Genomic DNA, 19,166 nt, shown 5'->3' with positions numbered 1-19,166 from the left:
TTTCTTTTTTGTAACGGGACTCGGTGTGTTTGATGTCACCGATGTGGATACCGAAAGAACAAATCAGGCAGCCGATGATGTTTGTTTCTGTGTTTGGCATTTGGAAGCACGTGGGATGACAGCAGGTTTGACGGGAGTCATTCTGTTACCTCGTACCGAGAAGCTCTGACGAAGAAAGTGTTGAAGGCTATTTTTGTGTACCCCACGGGAAAAGTTGTCTACCGTATACGTGATAGGGTCGTCGTGTTTATGGGAATATTGTCAGGTTTTCCAGCCTAGTCGGAAGCAATCAATTTTGTGTAGATTGAAACAAAAGAAGCGGTGAATTGGAGGTCCATTGAGGCACGAGACGAATTTGCAAAACTCTTCATTTTTTGATGGATATCGCTAATCGTGGCAATCATCAACACGCATACGGTTTGTCGGTCGTGATGGATTCAGATACTTGCGGCAGAAGTTGAAGATATATTTTTGTTTTGTTTTATAATGTGTATTAAGTTGTCTCTCTAGTGTCAGTCAAGGAAAGCGGAAAAAGTACCGTGAAAACTCATCAGCCGAAGTAGTACAGTATTCTTCTCCCTACTTTCGCACGTTTGCTCGCTTCAAGGAGATGCTTTAAGTTATCGGCATGTACACTAATTGCTACGGTTAAAAGATTTGTGTTGGGTTTGCTTTTGTGAAATTAGTATTCCTGCGACGACCTAGGCAAAACAGTGGCTGGTTAGGGTTGAAATAGAAAACCAAAGTGTCATGCTCGGTCGTTTAGTGAGTGAAAGCGTGAAACCGGAGGATCGATCGACCCGATCTTTGTCTTTGCTAGTGATCACCGATCAACGCCGTCTGTGACCGTCACCACAGTCAATCGTTTGAGGAGGAGGAGGAGGAGGAGGAGGAGGAGGAGGAGAAGAAGACGGAGGATTCATGTTAAAAAGAATTGCTATCTAACCGGTTCTGGGCGGGTGGAAGCTTGTCCGATAGCGGTGGCATTTGGTGGTCGACTACCGGAGCAGGCCCAAACAGTCCGCAGGAAAAAGTGACACCGCTTAAAAGCGAGTTCAAAGTCCGTCGAATTGCCGAGATTTCGGTAGAGTGATTAATTTGTCGTCTCGTTACGAGGATTCACTTTTTTGTGGCATTTGAATATTCGATTAGAGGAGTGCAGGCGCAGCCTGCGTCTGCTGATTGAAAATGGGACTGGCTGCAAGTACCGGTAAATGATGTTTCTTTTTTTTTCGAGAACGTTGCATAAATTCAAGTCACTTCTCGTTACATATAAATATAAGCTTTAAACAAGGTGTGCCGGTTTCATTTCTATCTGATTTACTTTGATCTTTTGATTTTTGGTTGTGAATATGACTTACGAGTGAGTAATCACTATGCCAGAAATGAATCCCGTGCATTTTTTTTAGTTTCTTTCACTGGTATATGCAAATTGGAAATGAAATGCAAATTGGAAATGAAATAATCGACATAAAAATTCTGTATTTTACCGGTTTGTGGTCACTGGGACACCCTCTTTTGTGAAAGATCTACAAAAGTAAAAAGAAAACGCTTTTTCAAAATTGTTTTGAATCAATTCGCACAGGAGGCAGTTCTGCTGCGGGACGTTCGCAGAGTCAGTTTCACATGAAACAAGAGCGATTGCGTCATCCTGCTGCTGGTCGTTTGTATTGGAGGAAAATACAGAAAAAAAAGTGGACAACGATGGGGAAAAATTAAGCAAAATTCTAATAACTATTAGAATTACTGATCTCTTGAAATATGCAAATCGAAAGTGACCGTACTCCGTTTTTCTAAGTTTATAGATTATAATAAGAAAATTTTGAAATTTATTACTCGTCTCTTGTGTTTTGTGTGTATTGATATAAATGCGTTTCGTTGACATCAGGCTGCACAAATGGTGTCTTCGTAGAAGGTTTTTTTTCAGAACCACCATTGTTTCATTATGAAGAACTATAAAAATTACTTCGTAATATTTAAATGTGTGTCGGAATGTTTGATGTAACTTATCCGTACTTCAAGGAGTGTATCGATAAGTAGTTAGCAACATTCAAACAGTTATTACTCTGAAATGGCTTAATTTTTTGCAGCGTGTTTTGCGGTGACATGTTTGTTTACATGTCAATAACAGCTGTGCAATCGATTAGTTTCGGTACGGTTTATCGTTTCAATGATGAGTCGAATTGATCCGGAAACGCGAAAGAAAATTCTGCACACTTGGTGCTCATAAAGTAGTGTCACGTACAACGAAATTGCAAAACGGGTGAAAGTGCAGCACACCAGTGTCAAAAATATTATCGAGAATTTCGGTAAGACCCTTTCCATGAAGAATTCGCCCCGATCCGGTAGGAAAACGGGTCCCAGCCAGCCCGACCGGGACTTAAAAGTGGTTGAGTACATCAGGAAAAACCCATCGGCGTCGACGCGGGATTTGGCCAAGCAGTTCAACACCAGCATCGGGATGATTCAACGGATCAAAGTTCGGAACTCCCTGAAAACGTACAAGAAACAGAAGGTGCCGAAAAAGTCCCTGGTACGGATTCTACAGGATAAAGACGGATGCATCCTGATCGACGACGAAACCTACGCCTCGAGGGCTGCCCGGACCGCAATATTATACGAAATCGGTGTACCATGATCTGGACGACGCTGACACAACGGTGGCGATGGAAAAATTTGGGCAGAAGGTGTTGGTATGGCAAGCAATTTGTACCTGTGGTTTCCGGTCGTCGATTTTCTTCACGAAGGACACAATTAACGCCAAGGTGTACGAGGAAGAATGTTTGAAGAAGAGAATGCTGCCACTGTACAGAAAGCATAAGGCTACTCCTCTCTACTGGCCGGATTTGGCTTCAGCCCACTACGCCAACTCCGTTCTACAGTGGTTGTCAAAAAATAATGTACAATTCGTGGAAAAGGACGTCAACCCACCGAACTGTCCTGATCTACGGTCAATTGAAAGGTATTGGGCAATTGTCAAGCGGCACTTTCGGAAGGAAGGCACAGTGTCCCAAAACATGCAGGAGTTAAAAAAACTGGACTGCAGCCACCAGGAAAATCACAAAAGTAACTGTGCAGAATTTAATGAAGAATGTCAAGTCCATAGTGCAAGCGTTTCACAGAAACTAGGATTTTCTTCAATATAATCATTGAAATGCATAAAAATGTAATTTTTCTACAATATATCGAAACAAAACATACTTTGACATCAGTTATGTCAAAGTATGTTTTTTTCGCTTTTTTATTCAATAATCAATATTGCTAACTACTTTTCGATATACTCCTTAGTGTAGGTGCATCGTTTCAAATTCTAGTAGTGAATAAGGGGACTAACTAAGGGGTAACTGCTGGGAGTGTGTCATTGTTTAGTTGTAACAATGATACCGCATGGTCGTACACACCCATAAAACGTTACTCAGAGTTTGAGTACTAGTTACTCATTTTCAATTATTCATGGAAACGTCAAAAATAAGGATTGTATCGAAAATAAGCTATCCACAAAATTTTCTTTCAAATTATGATAAAAAACGATATTTTATTCAAACTAAAAATTGATCCTTTATTGTGCGAAGTTAAACTTGAGCATAATGAAAACCGGATGAAATTTAGGTTATTCCTTCACGAATTTTAGAACTTTTGATCGAACGCTCTTCATCAAGTTCCGACAAGTGTTGCTTCGCATTTTTTGGACGCTTGAGCCCAGCTGCCTTGCCAGTCTTCTTCAAGACCCTCTTCACGATTGCCCAGTAACATTCGATGGGTGGAAGCTGAGGGCAATTTGGTGGATTGATATTTTTCTCAACGAAATTTATACCCTTTTCCGCAAGCCAATTGAGAGTGGTTTCGGCATAGTAAGCCGACGCTAAATCCTGCCAAAACAGTGGAAGTGTACTACGCTTCTTGTATAAAGGCAGCAATCTCTTCTGGGGACACTCAGATCGATAGATTTCTGCATTTATAGTTCCGGTAGTGTAAAAAATGGTTGACTTCAAACCACAGGAACATATTACTTGCCATACCAGTACCTTTCGACCGAATTTCTCCACTTGAATCGACCTGTCCCAACGACGTCAGTGAAGTATTATGGACCTGGAAGGGTTTTTGAGTCCTCCTTTACATAAGTCTCATCGTCCATCAAAACGCATGCATCCGGACACTGCAAATTATGCGAATACAATTTCCGGGCCCTTATTGCTGCTCGCTTCTTCTGTTCTACACTTTGTTTCGAGATTTTCTGCTTCTTGTAGGTCTTCAGATAATTTTGCCTTTTGATACGCTGGATAATTCCGACACTCGTTCCTGCTTTTTTGGCCAAATCACGTATTGACATTGATTTGTTTTTCATGATTAGAGATACCACTTTCTGGTCCAGTTTCGGGTTGGAAGAATCGGGTTTTCTGCCTTTTCCAAAGAACAGTGTTCCCCAAACTTATTAATTATGGATTTAACACTAGCACGATGAATACCAAACCGCATCGCCAATTTTCGCAAAGTAATACCCTTCTCACTCAACCATGTGTCCAGAACCTTAATTTTCACTTCCTTTTCAATACGCGACATTTTGAAAACGCAGAGTTTCAACCGCACAAAACAAATAAACAAACGAAGGCTGACAGCGAAACGCACAGCATGCTGTGATCTGAGCATGAAAAACCACCACAAACACATGCGTACAACACAAATGTATGTGGATAGCTTATTTTCGATACACTCCTTATCTCACTTGAAATGACACCGGCTGTGGGCACAGCTACTAAGGTTATGGTTAGTTTTTATTTATAGTTTAATGGACTTTACTTTCGCTGACTACCAGTAAAAGTTCCGTGGTGTTACTACAGAATATTCTGTCTTACTACCGAAACACTTGAAAATTCTTTGCACTAGTCTCGAAAAGACAATTTATTTTGAAATATTATGTTTGCTGCCATGATAAAAGATGACGATAAAATGAGTTGCCAACAGAAAACCAAGTCAGAATACTACCTTCGAATGGGAATTTTAACTTTTAGCCGGTTGGAACATTTCCAGTACAATTGCTTAACTAGTTCAGATAAACATCAATTGATGTTAGACATCTAGATTGTGTGTTTAATGGGTATTTGAATGATCTCCATTGCTCGATCCACGACGAGACACTTTTGATCTTATGAAATGCTAAATTTTACTTGCACTACAAAGCGCATCCGACACGGCATATGACGAACCGACGATGCGTTAATTGTATGGCAAATGAACACAATCGACGAGCATCGTACGATAACAATGGCCCCCGTAGTCAACATAATAAGAAAATAATCGCACTGATCCGCAGTTACCGGCACGAGGCGTTTGTTTGAACGACGACGGCGGCGGTCAACGACGACGACGACGACTACGACGGCAATGAAAAAGAAGAATCGTTTAGAAAGCTATAAACACAAACAGCACTCTCACTCTCAATGGCAGCCAGTGTCAATGTCAAGATGTTTTTAAATTTGTATCCCTTAAGTGCAATAACACGCCAACTTTGATTCGTTTCAATGAAGTTTTGTGTGAAGGCGCGTTGAATTTGTTCGCGATACTTTTCAGAATAGCTAATTGTATGCTTTTTTCAACCCGGGTTTTGATTTTTGCTTGATGAAATTCCTCTCTCCGTACCAGCAAAAATAGTTGCACATGGGAAAATGTAACCGTTTTGCTCACAAAGCATATAAAGCATCGATCAAATGTCGATGTCACACATTACATGCACCTTTATCAGAGACACTTGATCTTTCTGGGGACAGAGACGATGGCATTTTCATGGAAGTTTGCGTTAGAAAAAAAAACAAACTTAGATCACTCCAATGAACGGATCATATTTACAGTTTTAGTGGAATCATGTGTCTCGATTGCGTTGCATTGTTTCTGGTGAAGTGTTTGCAAAATTCGTTGTTTGAATTGAAGGAAAAACAAAACGTTGATTTCATGAGAAATTTTACGCGATTCGTTCATATTTTTTATAGAAAATATTAACAGTATGTTACTCAATTTCGACATTTCATTTTAGAACGGACTTTTCAGGAAATAAATATACATTTAGGTAAAAAGGTAGCTTTTCTTCTTTTTATTGAACTGTCATATCCTCCTAGCAGTTCAATTCAAACCACTAAGTAGGTGCGAAGTTTACACCCTAAAAATATTGCACCAAGGTGCAATTATTTTCTGACGTTTCGGGTGAAAACGAGAGACAACCGTTTAGTTATGTTGTTGCAAAGTTGTTTTATTCAAGTTCCTCTCCTAGACTTAAAGCCCGCATCTTAGAATTAACGTCATCCACCAAATCCTGTGCAACACTTGTGCCATCTTCCTTACACACTTTCATCCACTCTTTCTTACAATTCTTGTAGTGGCGTCTAATTTTTTCGATTGAAATAAGTTTTGGCGAGTTAAAAATAACAACGTTGGCTTCGTACCACTCCATCGAAGGTTTCGCATATTGGCACGACGCCAGATCCAACCAAAACAGAGTGACGTGGGAGTGAAAGAAGGATAACAGGCGCTTCTGTAGGCGTTATTCTTTATATATTTGACCGTTGATGGTACCAGTCGTTATGTGCTACTTGCTGAATTTGGCGCGCCCACAGATCGCTTACCACGCCTAGTACTTTTTGAAAAATTTATCAACTTTCTTTTCCGGAGATCTGCTCGGTGTCCACCACCGGTGGTACCAACTACTCACTGTATAATCTACCTAGTGGTGTGATAATGCCTTTCTCTTCCACCGATACAACATTTCCAAGCGTATGAGCAATAATACATTCGATCGTGATCATAGGTCAATATCTGTAATAATTATGCGGATAGATATAAACTAATTAATCGATCACGTCACGTGTACGATTATATCTCCGAAATTTGAAGTGTATGATCTTCAAAACCGAGTCCAAGTTTAGTTATGGTTACGTCACATATCATTATACATCTGGAACTAGAAGTGACAGACATTTGTTCTTCGAACTAGTTCAATGGCTTAATAGTAGCTTTCAAACGAACCTGAGTTTGTTAAAATTGGCTAAGTCAGCTTCGAAAAATTAGCGGTGAAATATTCGTTAACCTTTCAACGCACACATTTTCCGAACTCATCGAGATGAGTCGAATGGTAGATAACACTAAAAGTTTCCGAGACTCCGTTCGAAAGCCGGGTTTTCCAACAATTCTATAAGCTTTCCATAGAGAAAGGTAACAAGTCAGATACATAGTTTTATAGATTTAAGCAAGCAATAAGTTTTAAACTAGGTTATAAGATTTAACAAATTGTAATTGCAAGTTTTGAACAATTTTAACTTTATTTTAGGTTTAGGTTTCAAAATTTCACGCGAAATCACGTTTATAACAATCGTCCACCTTTTTGTAATTCGTTTCTGACAGTTATCTCCTCTACACTCTCGATTATTTCCCGTCACTCGTTTCAATAATATTGTTTCATCGATAGCAGTGCTGCCAGTTTCAACAAAAATGATAACATAACCAGTTAATCGATAAATGTCTGGAAATTAATGAATACCAAATAAAAAAACTGCTATCCTATTCAGTTCAAAACCTGGTTTAATCCACCTAATGGTGTTATGATGCCTTTCTCATATAGCTTATGTTTTCATTAATATTACTTCAAAAAATATTTATTTGAATCTTGAATAAGAACAAAAATGTTTGTTTGAGCATACATTAGCATAAAATTTCCAACTAATTTGTGTCAAGTTTATAGGAATTCTTCGTTTTCTTTTGCATTTATGGGCTACAATTTGCAATTGCAGTCTATGAGACCATAAAACATTTCATTTGAGTCTAAATGTGTGAAAATCTACTCAGCTGTCTCTGGGAAAATGAAGAGAGTTCCGTTTTTTAGTTTTTGATCACTATTTCCGGTACTTCCGGAACTGGGAATCGATAAGCTGAAATTGATTCGTATGACATAACCTACAAATTGAAACAATTTCGAGTCAAATTAGGAAGAATTTATCGTTTTTTTTGCATCCTCGTTTCTAAATGACGGGTTGGAATTTCATACACACCGAACCCTATAATTCCGGAACTGAAAGTCGGATTCGGACAAAATTCTACACTTACTTATGGGAGCATAGCATCTTTCATTTGAGTCTAAGTTTGTGAAAATCTGTCCAGTCGTTTCCGGGAAATTGGAATAATTTCCGATTTAGAGTACACGATCACTTTTTTTTCGGAATCGAGAACGAAGAACCGGTTGGTCATCAGCTAACCAAATCTGTTCAATTGAAGAATTTTACGGATAGTTGAAGATATTTTGCTCGATTTTGTCCGTGTCATGTATAAAAACACGCTCCTGAAATTGCAATTTCTTTACTTATCAGCTTATAATTTCGGAACCGGAAGTCGTATCCGGATAAAATTTGGTTGGAATATATGAGACTGTAAGACCTTTCACTTGAAACTTGTGAAGATTGGATGAGCAGTGTCTGAGAAAATGGACGGCTCGGAGATATTTTGCACATTTTACCTCGTAACTTCGGATCCGGAAGTCGGATCCGAATGAAATTCAACAGCAAGCTATGGGACTATAAGGCCTTTAATTTGAATCTGAGTTGTAAGAAATTGGTTGAGCGGTATCCGAGAAAATCAAGTGCACTTTTTCGATTTTTTTTTGTGCCTTTTACCCTGTTACTCCCGTACCGGAGGTTTGATCCGAATAAAAATCAATAGCAGGCTTTGGGAACAAGGGACCTTTCATTTGAATTTAAGTTTGTGGAAATTGGTTCAGCACTCTCCGAGAAAGTCGGGTGCACATTTTTGTTACGTACACACAGACATTTTGCGTATTCGACGAACTGAGTCGAATGGTATTTTACACTCGACCCTCCTGGCCTCGGTTCAAAAGTCAGTTTTCACAGTGATTTCATAGCCTTTCTATATAAGAAAGGCAAAAAGAAATAGAACCAACTGGTAATTGGACGATGCCAACTCTGGACTATAAGGCGAGTGAGGCCGAATTTCAAATCCAGTACCAACAGCTGACTAAAAGTAAACTGGTACGCCAAATCCCGCACATTTCTTCTATTTTGCCCGCATTTGCTGGATATCATTGACTGCTCAGCCGCTTCGCCGAAGGCGCTCCTTATTCATTAGGTTCGAGTCAAACACGATCTTGTTGGCCGCATACCACTCTAGAACCACTTTGAAGTAGTGGCAGGGGGCCAAAACGGCCCAAAAGAAGACTATGTCCATATGTTTTTTCCCAGTGTAAACTTGCGATGTCATCGTCGAGAATGTAACGAGTGATACCATGTTCAGGCCACAACTGCAAATCGCTTGCCAAATAACGGTCTTTTTCGTCAACTTATCGGCAAACACGAACTTCAATCTCCCAGACACATCCAGTAGCCTTCGAAGGCCGGGGTTGACTTTACCGCATCTCATAAGCTAACTACGCAGGAGACTATCCCTGGTTCCAGTTTTTTCGTAGGTTTGCTAATTCCTTTTCACACTCAGGGTTCCATCGACGACACGACCTGCCACTCGTCTATCAAAACTGTATCGTAAATTTAAGTACCCCTCAGTAACTCGTAATGTCAAAACGAGTTCACTTCATTTTTTTCTGAAACTGGCAACTTGGAGCGATAAACTGTTATTTTTGAAATAATAGTAGGGCAACGGCTCCCTATTTCATCTGAGCTCCTATTTCCATCTCATCCCTTCACCTCATAACTTTGAACATGAATAATATTTTACAACCTACCGGAAGCAAACTGTGAAATGTTTTAAAATGATTTGAAAAGCTATTGTCACACTTTCCTATTGAAAGAAATGGTTTTAAATTCTTCGGTGATCGTTTTTTTCATATAAAATAAACTCACTTTTCAATTTAGGACACACTTTCGTCTCAAGATTTACGGTTCGTCATGTTTCTGAATATCTACTAATCGATTCGTCTCAAAACATGATCACTATTTCGCACAATTACACTACCGTTGAATGCTGGATGACTTCATAATTAGTTATGTTCACTTGCCACTTGTTTAGTTAACGATTAAACACTTCAAAATTTACCCGACAAGCAATAAAAGTCTTCAAAAATATGAGATGAAAGTTTTTCACATCGTTCACTTGATTGCGCTTTGTTTTCATCTCATTTGGTTTCGCAAAGTTGCCAAGTTATCTCATAATGTTACAAAACAAAAATTGTTTATCTTCTTCGAATTATCATCAAAAAGTATGTTTTTGGTATCCGTGACATTAGTTTAATTATATTATTGATATTAATATTTCAATAAAACTGTTTCTGCTTCGAATATTACCAAAAAGAACGTGTTAAATACTAATGAAATAACCATTGTGGCAAATCTAGTAGCACTGGTTTCATTCCGCTATACGCCAACATAACGCTGTGAAGTGTGTGTGTGTTTCATCGGCTGTGCACAGAGATGCCAGGTATTTTCATAGAAAATATATATTACTTTGCATAGAGAGTCTATATCTGTTCTATCTGTTTTTACTAATAAAATGATGTTAAAAGATAGTTCTTTAGGTCTCCGTAAGTCATTGCCCCATTAATTAGATAATTCAACGAGTAAATTGTTTACCAATAATAATAATGTGGAAATATCCTGGTGGGTACGGTTGTATCGTTTGAGTTGTATATCTGGCATCGGTAAGGCAGTCGGTCACCAGAATGTCTGCAAGCCATATTTTTCCAGCTGGCAGCGTTTAGTCAGCCATCTAGCAGCCATGCGAATGCGGGTGAGAGTGTAATAGTGGAATATTTTGTTTTGATTGCTGTCGCCATTGCTATTTTATAGGATGAATAAAAGATCAACGATAGGATGGATAAAAATCCATTGAGATGAAATTGAGAGCAGAGTAGTGAAAACATCATTAGTGTTTTTAGCTGTTCTATAAATATTAGTTGAATTTTCAAGAAATGTGAATCAATTTTCAACGTGGAGCAAGGCGAATGAAGCAGTAATATGAAAAAGTTAGTGATTTTAGTGGCTAAATCGGGGTTTGAAGGCGACGTCCTTACAAATGAGATGAAATAGGGAGCCCTTACCCTAACCATCACCTTGGTTACTTGGTACAATTGAAAAATATCAACAAAACAAATTGAGGCGAAATGTAAGATACACAGTTTAATCAATTCCATCCTAAATGTTTTAAATCATGGAACACCTGTAGCTCGGTTCCAATGACGGAGATATCGAGAGAAGTATCGGAGTTTAAAGATTGATTGTTATAATGCTAGTGCATAAGCTGAGTGTATACGATAGAAATAAAACGAAAATTTGAACTCAAACATTGATATTATCCGCAAAACAATTTATTGTTTCAATTTTATCATTATATTAATGTCTTTTGTTAATACCTGTTTCAAGTTTATTATTTTGTAGCTTTAAAGTTTTATCTTCAATCTTCATATGCAAGCGAAGTTTTGTTTTTATCTTGTGCACGAAAACTATAAATCAAATCATAATAGTATATGAGTGGTACATTAAGAAGACAGTATTTATATGAACAACATATTACACATTCTCGTGAACGTATTTAAAAAATCTTATTTTAAAAATAACTAAATAACATTTCCAGTTCAGCGTACTAATAGCTGGAGAAACTAAACTATTCTTATAAATATGGTTACATTCTACGCAACCAAATTTATGAATGCCAGAAGTTATGTAGTTGTTCAATCTGCATCCTGTCACCTCATTTTCTCTTCAGCTTTCATGTCCCTGTAGTGATTAATAACATTGGTGAAATTATTGACGACATTTGAATTGAAATATTACTTACAACGACCTCTAATGCGAATCATTGATCCCTTATTTTTATTTGCACTTATCTTGCGATTTTCTTTATTAGAAGTGAACTTCAGAAAGTTCATTTTTTCTAAATACTCGAAGGAGAACTGTTTCAAAAAATATGTGTTTTTGTGCTTTTTTTTGTTGTTTTTCACGTTGCGACGTCTCTAATGCTTGAGATTTGGGATTTATAGAAAATGAAAGTAGTGCATCAAAATCTAAAAGCAAACGTGAACTCAAGACTTCTCGAGTTCACGTTTGCTTTTAGATTTTGATGCACTACTTTCATTTTCGAGGATATTTTTGTTTTCCGTATTTTTTAGAAACTGTCTGTTTATTTATGCTGGGGTTCCTTGGAAACTAGTTCGTAGCAACTAAAACAGTGTTGCCCACGAACATTATTTTTATCAATAACAAGGGGTCACTAAAATTGTGGTAACTGATGGTAAATCGTTAACGATCACTTTTTATTCCGATTTTTCTATGGAGTGTCTGGTCGTGTCGTCGGTTCCATTGTAGATTTTGAGCTTTCGCGAACTGTTGTTTTCGACATTTTTTTCTAATTCCATTTGACGCTATTTCCGAACGCAGTCGACTACTTTGATCAAACTTGCACCAGTTGTTCCATATAGAAGTGTAAACAAACCGCCGCCAAAGATTTTTGATTTATAGAAAAAATTTGCTTTTAGTCAGTCTTAATTTTCAATGTTTCACATTTCGCCAGAATTGAGTCCTCAAGTAGTTTGCCTAATACCGCTCTGACTGATGTCACGTATTGGCTCTCACAACCTTTTTGATTTTTTATTGCGACTCTCGACATATTTATATCGGATTTATATGATAGCTGTTTATTTATTCATTCGACTGATTTGTGACTCTTGTTCTGAAAACTAAATAACTACATGAACCTTTTGGACAAAACGGTTGCCGTGACACAGTACCCTCCTCTTTCTTCCCGCCGTGCAACAGATGTAGATGTAAGTTGATCACGTGCTCTTCTGACAGTAACCGAGAAATTATGACAGTGTCCAACTTTGTTTACCATCTGGAAGCTCATGAACTGAGAAAAAAAAATAAAATAAAAAACGTGACCGAAACTCAATCCGTGGAAGTATTGACAAACATTGATCCAGTGCCACCGAAGACAACGTTTTCTACAGAAACCGAACCGTTGAATGATAGGTACTCGTGCTGCTTCGTGAACGAACTAACCGGAATCTGCATACCATCATGCCGTTCTGCTCTACCGGTGTCGTATGCCAATCTACCATCGGTTTTTTTCTCTCTTTATTCTGCTGGAAGCTTTTCCTGTGATTAATTGGAGGAAGAATGCTTCGAACGTGACTGTAATGTGCTATCCGAGCAAAGTCAACAATGTTGATAGCTGTGCGATTGTTGCGACCGTTGCCTAGCAGCATTAGAATTAAATAGCTTTTGAACGACCACCAACAAAGACATCAAATTATCATTTTCTTCCGTCTTTGGAATGAATCGAAAAGATTAACACAAATAAATTCGACGATAATGAAGAAATTGTGGGAAAATAGTTCCGTTTTTTTTGTAACTCTCAACTTGATAGACACTGACGGACGAAGATTGACAGAAAAGGTCTGACCGTAGCAGGAAGTGAACTCACTCTCTCCTTCTCATTCTATCTCTTCGGTCTTTCAAGTGTTCGTTTTAAAATTGGACGATGAACTCACTCGCACCCACGTGATGTGAAACTATGACAAATGGTGGCAATACTGGGTGCTGATTTGAAACATCGCGAGTCTGGCTCTTAACTTGACACTTGACCAAGTGAAGCAGGCCATGAGACGAGACCGCGTTGTTAAACGTTTGCCTTGGTTACGATTGTTCCATTCGGAAACTGGGTTACTTTCGTCAATTGAGTAATTTATATAGCTAAAGTGCTGATTTTATTTTAAAGGGCTAACGATCGAGGAGTATCCATTAACTCTCGGCCCAATTATGAAGATGAATGCATTTATTTGCAGCAATTGCTGCACAAATACCAGCTATCATATTTTGTCCCGTTTATTGCGTGCGGTAGGTATGACAGTTCAGTAGATCTCCATGTAGAATAAGCAATGGTACTTTGAATGAACTTTTTCCCCGGAGAATCGTTTTCGAGATCAGCAAATAACAAGTAGTCGCTGGGAGCTAGGTTATTGAGAATATGATGGATGAGGAAACTTTTTTCCTTCTCCATATGAGGCCGTTTTTTCGATTTCGCATTTTAAACGCATCAATAACAAAATATAATAATCACTTGATGGTTGTTAATTATACCTTGACATAACAAAAACTGACGCCATGATTGTTCCAGCTACCTGTTGCGTTTTCGTCATCTGAATACTGGAATGATTCCGGAGAAAAAAGGTAGATCCATGTTCCGTCCGCTGTTTTATACCAACGCAAGAAATCCTTTTTTTGCAACTGAACAGTGCCGACCAGCTCTCTGGATCGTTGATACCTTGTCACTTTTGTTCGATTGTGAGCGAACGAGGCACCCATTTTGGAAAAGACTTTTTTCATATCTAGATTTTTGCACAAGATCGTAAAAGCTCTTCCAGTTGAGTCGAACTTTGATTTTGCAATTATCTAAACTTTCTCATTTTTTGCGGATGACTGCTTCATTTGGCCACGTTAAAAATCAGAATACCAGAAATATTTGTTTTTAATCCCAGTGCGGGTAACACTTCTCAAGCCATTGCTTGGTATGTGCGGTTGTTTTTTTTTCTTTTAGAAAGCAATGTTTTACCAATAAACGGAATTCGTTATTTTCATTTCCGTTCGATTCGCGTGAGACACATTTTGACCAAAAACACATCAAGCTTCGAATTTATGCGTTGCCTTGCACTTTTGAGGAATAAATATCATTTTTCCATTAGAATTAAGGAATACTTCAAAATAGTGGATAGCTGGTTCCAGAGATATAAAGCTATAAGTGACGTAATCGAAAAAACTCATTTTTTTACTCCGTTCAAATTTCTGGAAAAAGTCGAAACCGATTTCTACATGCTTACGCTTGTTTGAGAGATACTATTGAGTCATTGATCAAGCTAAAATATTCAATTGTTGTCCCTTCCGGCTCCAGAGATAAAATGGTATAAGTGACGTAAGCGACTAATCGCACATTTTGCATCGACTAAATTTTCTCGAAGATGATTCAACAAATTGCGGTAAACTTAGGCTTGTTTAAAATCTACAATGTGGTCATTGATCAAGTTTGGAAGGGTAATGGCAAACATTTCCGGTTCAGGAGATGTAATCGTATATGTAACGTAACCGACAAAACGCAGTGTTTTTCACTGTGTAAAATATTGCCGAAGGTTTCAAAAAATGTTAACTTAGTGTTGTAATGATGCCTGTCTTATATGATTCCTTTTCGCCTATATATTACAGCAAAACTTCATTAAAATACTACAATTCACAACAGTTTAGAAGAGTTTCGAAGATTTCTGTGGCAAGTATTACATTGATATACTACATTTCAATATCAATGACAATCGGTTAATTCAACCATAAACTGATATTTCTCATGATGCTCTATGACTATGATATGCAAAGTAGAGAAATTTACTAGCAAATTTAAAGAATTAGTTACTTATGAAAACCTTTTTAATCCACCTAGTGGTGTAATGATGCCTTTCTCATATTACTTATATTTTCAAAAACATCACTAGAAGATTCTGTCAAGTTTCTTTTTTTTGAAACTTGAATAAGATCAAAAACTTTCTTTGGTATAAAATTCTATAACCTTTTCAATTTGTAAACAGTCATATCAAATTAATATAGATTAAAATGCGGCAACCATGCACGCTATACCAAATTGAACAAAGCACACTGTGTGCTAGGCGGATGCGTTTTTTCTTCTTCCGTACCAGCACGTACCGATGCGTACCGATTTTGCATAAATTTTTATGATATGACAGTTTGAAAGTTTTGATACTCTATAATTTCGGATCTGGATGAAATTGCACAGTATTTATTAAGACAATGTGAGCTTTAATTTGAATCATTATTTGTGAAAATCGGTTTATCCGTTGCTCAGAAATCGAAGTAAGTTCCGTTTTTGGAGCGTTTCTTCACTATTTCCGGTGCGTTCGGAAGCGGAAACCGGTCACTAGTAGTCCCAAAGTAGATTTATATATCCTACTAACAAGATCTGCCAGCTAGATGAATTCACCAGTAAATTTTATAAAAATATGCACCTCGTATCGCCATCGCTTGTGAAAAAATAAACACTCACGTTATTGAAAATTTTTACTAATCACATTGTAATTCCGGAACCGGAGGTCGGATCTGGATCAACTTTTCGAGGACTTTTTGAAGAATCTCAACACCTTTCATTTGCATCTTAGTTTGCAAAAATCGGTTGGGAAATTTCCGAGAAGATTGAATGCGCATTTTCTCATAGTTTTGCTTATATTGCCTAGTAATTCCGGAACCGAAAATCGGATAAAGATAAAATTCAATAGCGATCTATGGGACTATAAGAACTTTCGTTTGAATCTAAGTTTGTTGTCTGATAAAAGTGAATGACATTTATTTTCATCTTTTTGGTGCATATTACCCTGTAACCGGAAGTCGGATCCAAATGAAATTCAGGAATTTTGCATGGGACTGCAAGATCTTTTATGCGAATCTAAATTGGTGAAAATCGGTTCAGCCATCGAGAGAATTCGAAATTTTTGTTGTTGTTGAATGTCTTAGAATTGCATGAATTTTTTTTTCGAGATAACACCAGATCTCCACGTTTCATGCAATTCTAAGATATTTGGCATAGAAAAAAATTTCGATTTCAGATTTTCCAAAAAAAATGTTTTCGAGATAATACAAAATAATTGGGAAATCTCAAAACTTTTTCGAGTCCCAGAGTCGAAAATCAAGTAAAGTCAAGATGACACTAGATTTCGACGTTTCAGAAAATTCTGACACATTTGACATGCAATTTTCTTTTTTAGATTTTAATATTTCAGATAGTCGATTTTTTTCAATACATTTTTTTCGAAATGACACTAAATCTTGACGTTTCATGCAGTTCTAAGTCTTTTACCATAAAAAGAATCGATTTCGGAAATTTTATGTACTTCTTACCCATATCCGATTTAGCACTACCACTTAACGAAATTAGAGATGACCCCAAAATATTGGCACCCTAATGTACATAACTGACATGATGCGAGTTTTACTGTTTGATGAAATAAATTTGTCTGATGATGTCATTTTGAAATTACATGTATATTTTGCCTGAGTGTAAGCGAAGAAAAACAAACATCCAAATCTCACGCTAGTAACGTCACGAAGAAAGTTGCCAAAAAGTACGGTGTATCGGGCCGCGTGAAAAATGGTTTGAATATCAGTAGTGACCTTCTTCGCATTGATTTCTACCCATCGATTCTATTCCTTGCTAACAACACGCAAATATCGAGAATGGTTCGATTGCAAAATAAAATCATGCGTAATAGATATATTTCCTCTAATCTTCTACCAGATGCATTGCAATCGCTTTCAGTAGAACAAAGAGTATATTATTCAAAAATGGTGTTTATTTTCAAAATCTTAAATGGTATCCCGCGAATTGAAAGAGGAAAAATTACTTGTATAGTTACAACCAGTGTTGGGAAAATTATGATCAAAAAAAGTTCATTTCATAATTATTCGGAAAAATTAGTTCGAGAGATTTTCTGAAAAAACTCAGTGACTGAAAAAATCACTTCCGATATTTTCTGTCGTGAAACTAAACAAACTCTGAACCTCGAAGATCACAAGTGATTTTTTGAAACAGCGAAACCTGATGGCGAAAATGAGAACAGTCTCCGATGATACTTTGATGCTAAATTTCCTCTACGCTTCAGTTCGACACCGAATAAAAAACAATCTCTACTGAAAAATATTCGCAACTAAGAAATAATGGTTGCAATATTTTCGATGCACGTAGGGTGGTTAACACTCCTAATACCAAGCCTCAAAAAAAGTTGGAACGGTAGCTTTGAGCTATCATAGCTCAGTTGTTACTTGACTAATTTCGATGAATTTTACACCCTCAAATTTTGTGAAGTTTGTAGATTATTTTAAGTGTATCATTATTGACGATCGTTTAGGAAAAACTAATGAAAATCTGATTTTTCCCGGACCAAGTTTTTTTTCAAGCTCAAAATGTGCCCTATCTACATTCATGCGGCACCTGCATCGCGAATCGGATATTGAGAACTTCAACTTTACCGAGTCATAATTTTGTTGTTAGTCAACCGATCTTCAAAATTTGTTCACCATTGGAAAGGTAATACTTCCTGAATTAAAATGCACTGAAAAAACGAAAAGAGGGTTGTCTACCCAAAGTTATAATGAAAACTGTAGATAGATGACCTAAGAAAAAATGAGACTTTTTACAATGATCGTAAATATCTCGAAATTCAAAGCGATGACCTATATATTTTTATACATTATTCGATTGCTAGTGATAACAGCTACAATTTTTGCTCAACTACTGTTCCTGCACAATCAAAAGAAAACATTAAACAATCGATAAATTTATAAATATATATGAATTTTTCATTTTTTTTCACATGTTTGTATATAACTCACAAATTAAAGCGATGATATGTACATTTTTTTGATTCAAAATATTGGAATCATTACTAGAAACAATGTATTGATGACCAAAATTATATATCCGTTCAAAGAAGCTCAAGAAATTTGGTACAAATACAGAGAATTTCTATCATTGGGAAAATTTTGCCAGACAAAATCAAATCAAAACTTTAAAATTTTATGACATATATTTTTTTATTATTTTAGTTGGAAATTTATTATGAACAAAATTTACAAAACAAAACTGAAACTTGAATTTCACTGAAAATTTTAAAAATTTTAGTAAATAACCTAAAATTCTAAAAATAGTTATATTTTTGTATTGGACAAACGATCTAAACAATTTTTATGCACAACCCAAACGCAATTGATAACTACTAAAATTCTAATTTTGTTGTAGGTTTGCCGTAGAATCTCAAAAAATAGGTTAAAAATCGGAAATTTTAAAATTTCCGAGTTAAATTGCATTGCACAGTGGTCCGGATCACAATTTAGGGCGGCAAAAACATTTGTGACTTAACCTTATACTTCAGAGCTATGATGTCTTCAAAACAAATGATCAGTGAAGATAAGCCATATGTCGATGTACATGGTATTAGGGTGGCTCTTATTATTAAGGTGATTCAAAACTTATTTTCCGGATGTGTTGAGATAGAGGACTGCATTCTTCGGAAAAAATTGTAGATAAACTTATATCGAGCAGCTTTGCTGAGGACACCATAGTAGTATCTGCAACGGTTTTAGTGTTACAGCTATTTTTAAAGAACAACTTAGGGTGTT

The 19,166-nt window shown here is 37.0% G+C and overlaps 1 protein-coding gene across 3 annotated transcripts in view; it reads left to right on the top strand.

Moving 5' to 3' along the window:
• Positions 1-19,166, top strand: part of LOC131438675 (guanine nucleotide exchange factor DBS) — a 292,063-nt gene that overhangs the window by 21,252 nt on the left and 251,645 nt on the right. The window contains exon 1 of one of the 3 annotated variants that reach the window (XM_058608849.1): positions 926-1,210. The exons of the other annotated variants lie outside the window; for them this stretch is intronic. Coding sequence (XP_058464832.1) covers positions 1,189-1,210 — 22 coding nt within the window. The 5' untranslated portion in view covers positions 926-1,188. Of the gene's footprint in view, positions 1-925; positions 1,211-19,166 lie in introns of those variants that run through there. 3 annotated transcript variants of the gene reach the window in all.

This window comes from Malaya genurostris, chromosome 3, assembly GCF_030247185.1.
Source record: "Malaya genurostris strain Urasoe2022 chromosome 3, Malgen_1.1, whole genome shotgun sequence".
Lineage (NCBI taxonomy): Eukaryota > Metazoa > Arthropoda > Insecta > Diptera > Culicidae > Malaya > Malaya genurostris.
The sequence above is the reverse complement of the archived record's forward strand: the minus strand, read 5'-3'. Positions and strand labels throughout refer to the sequence as shown.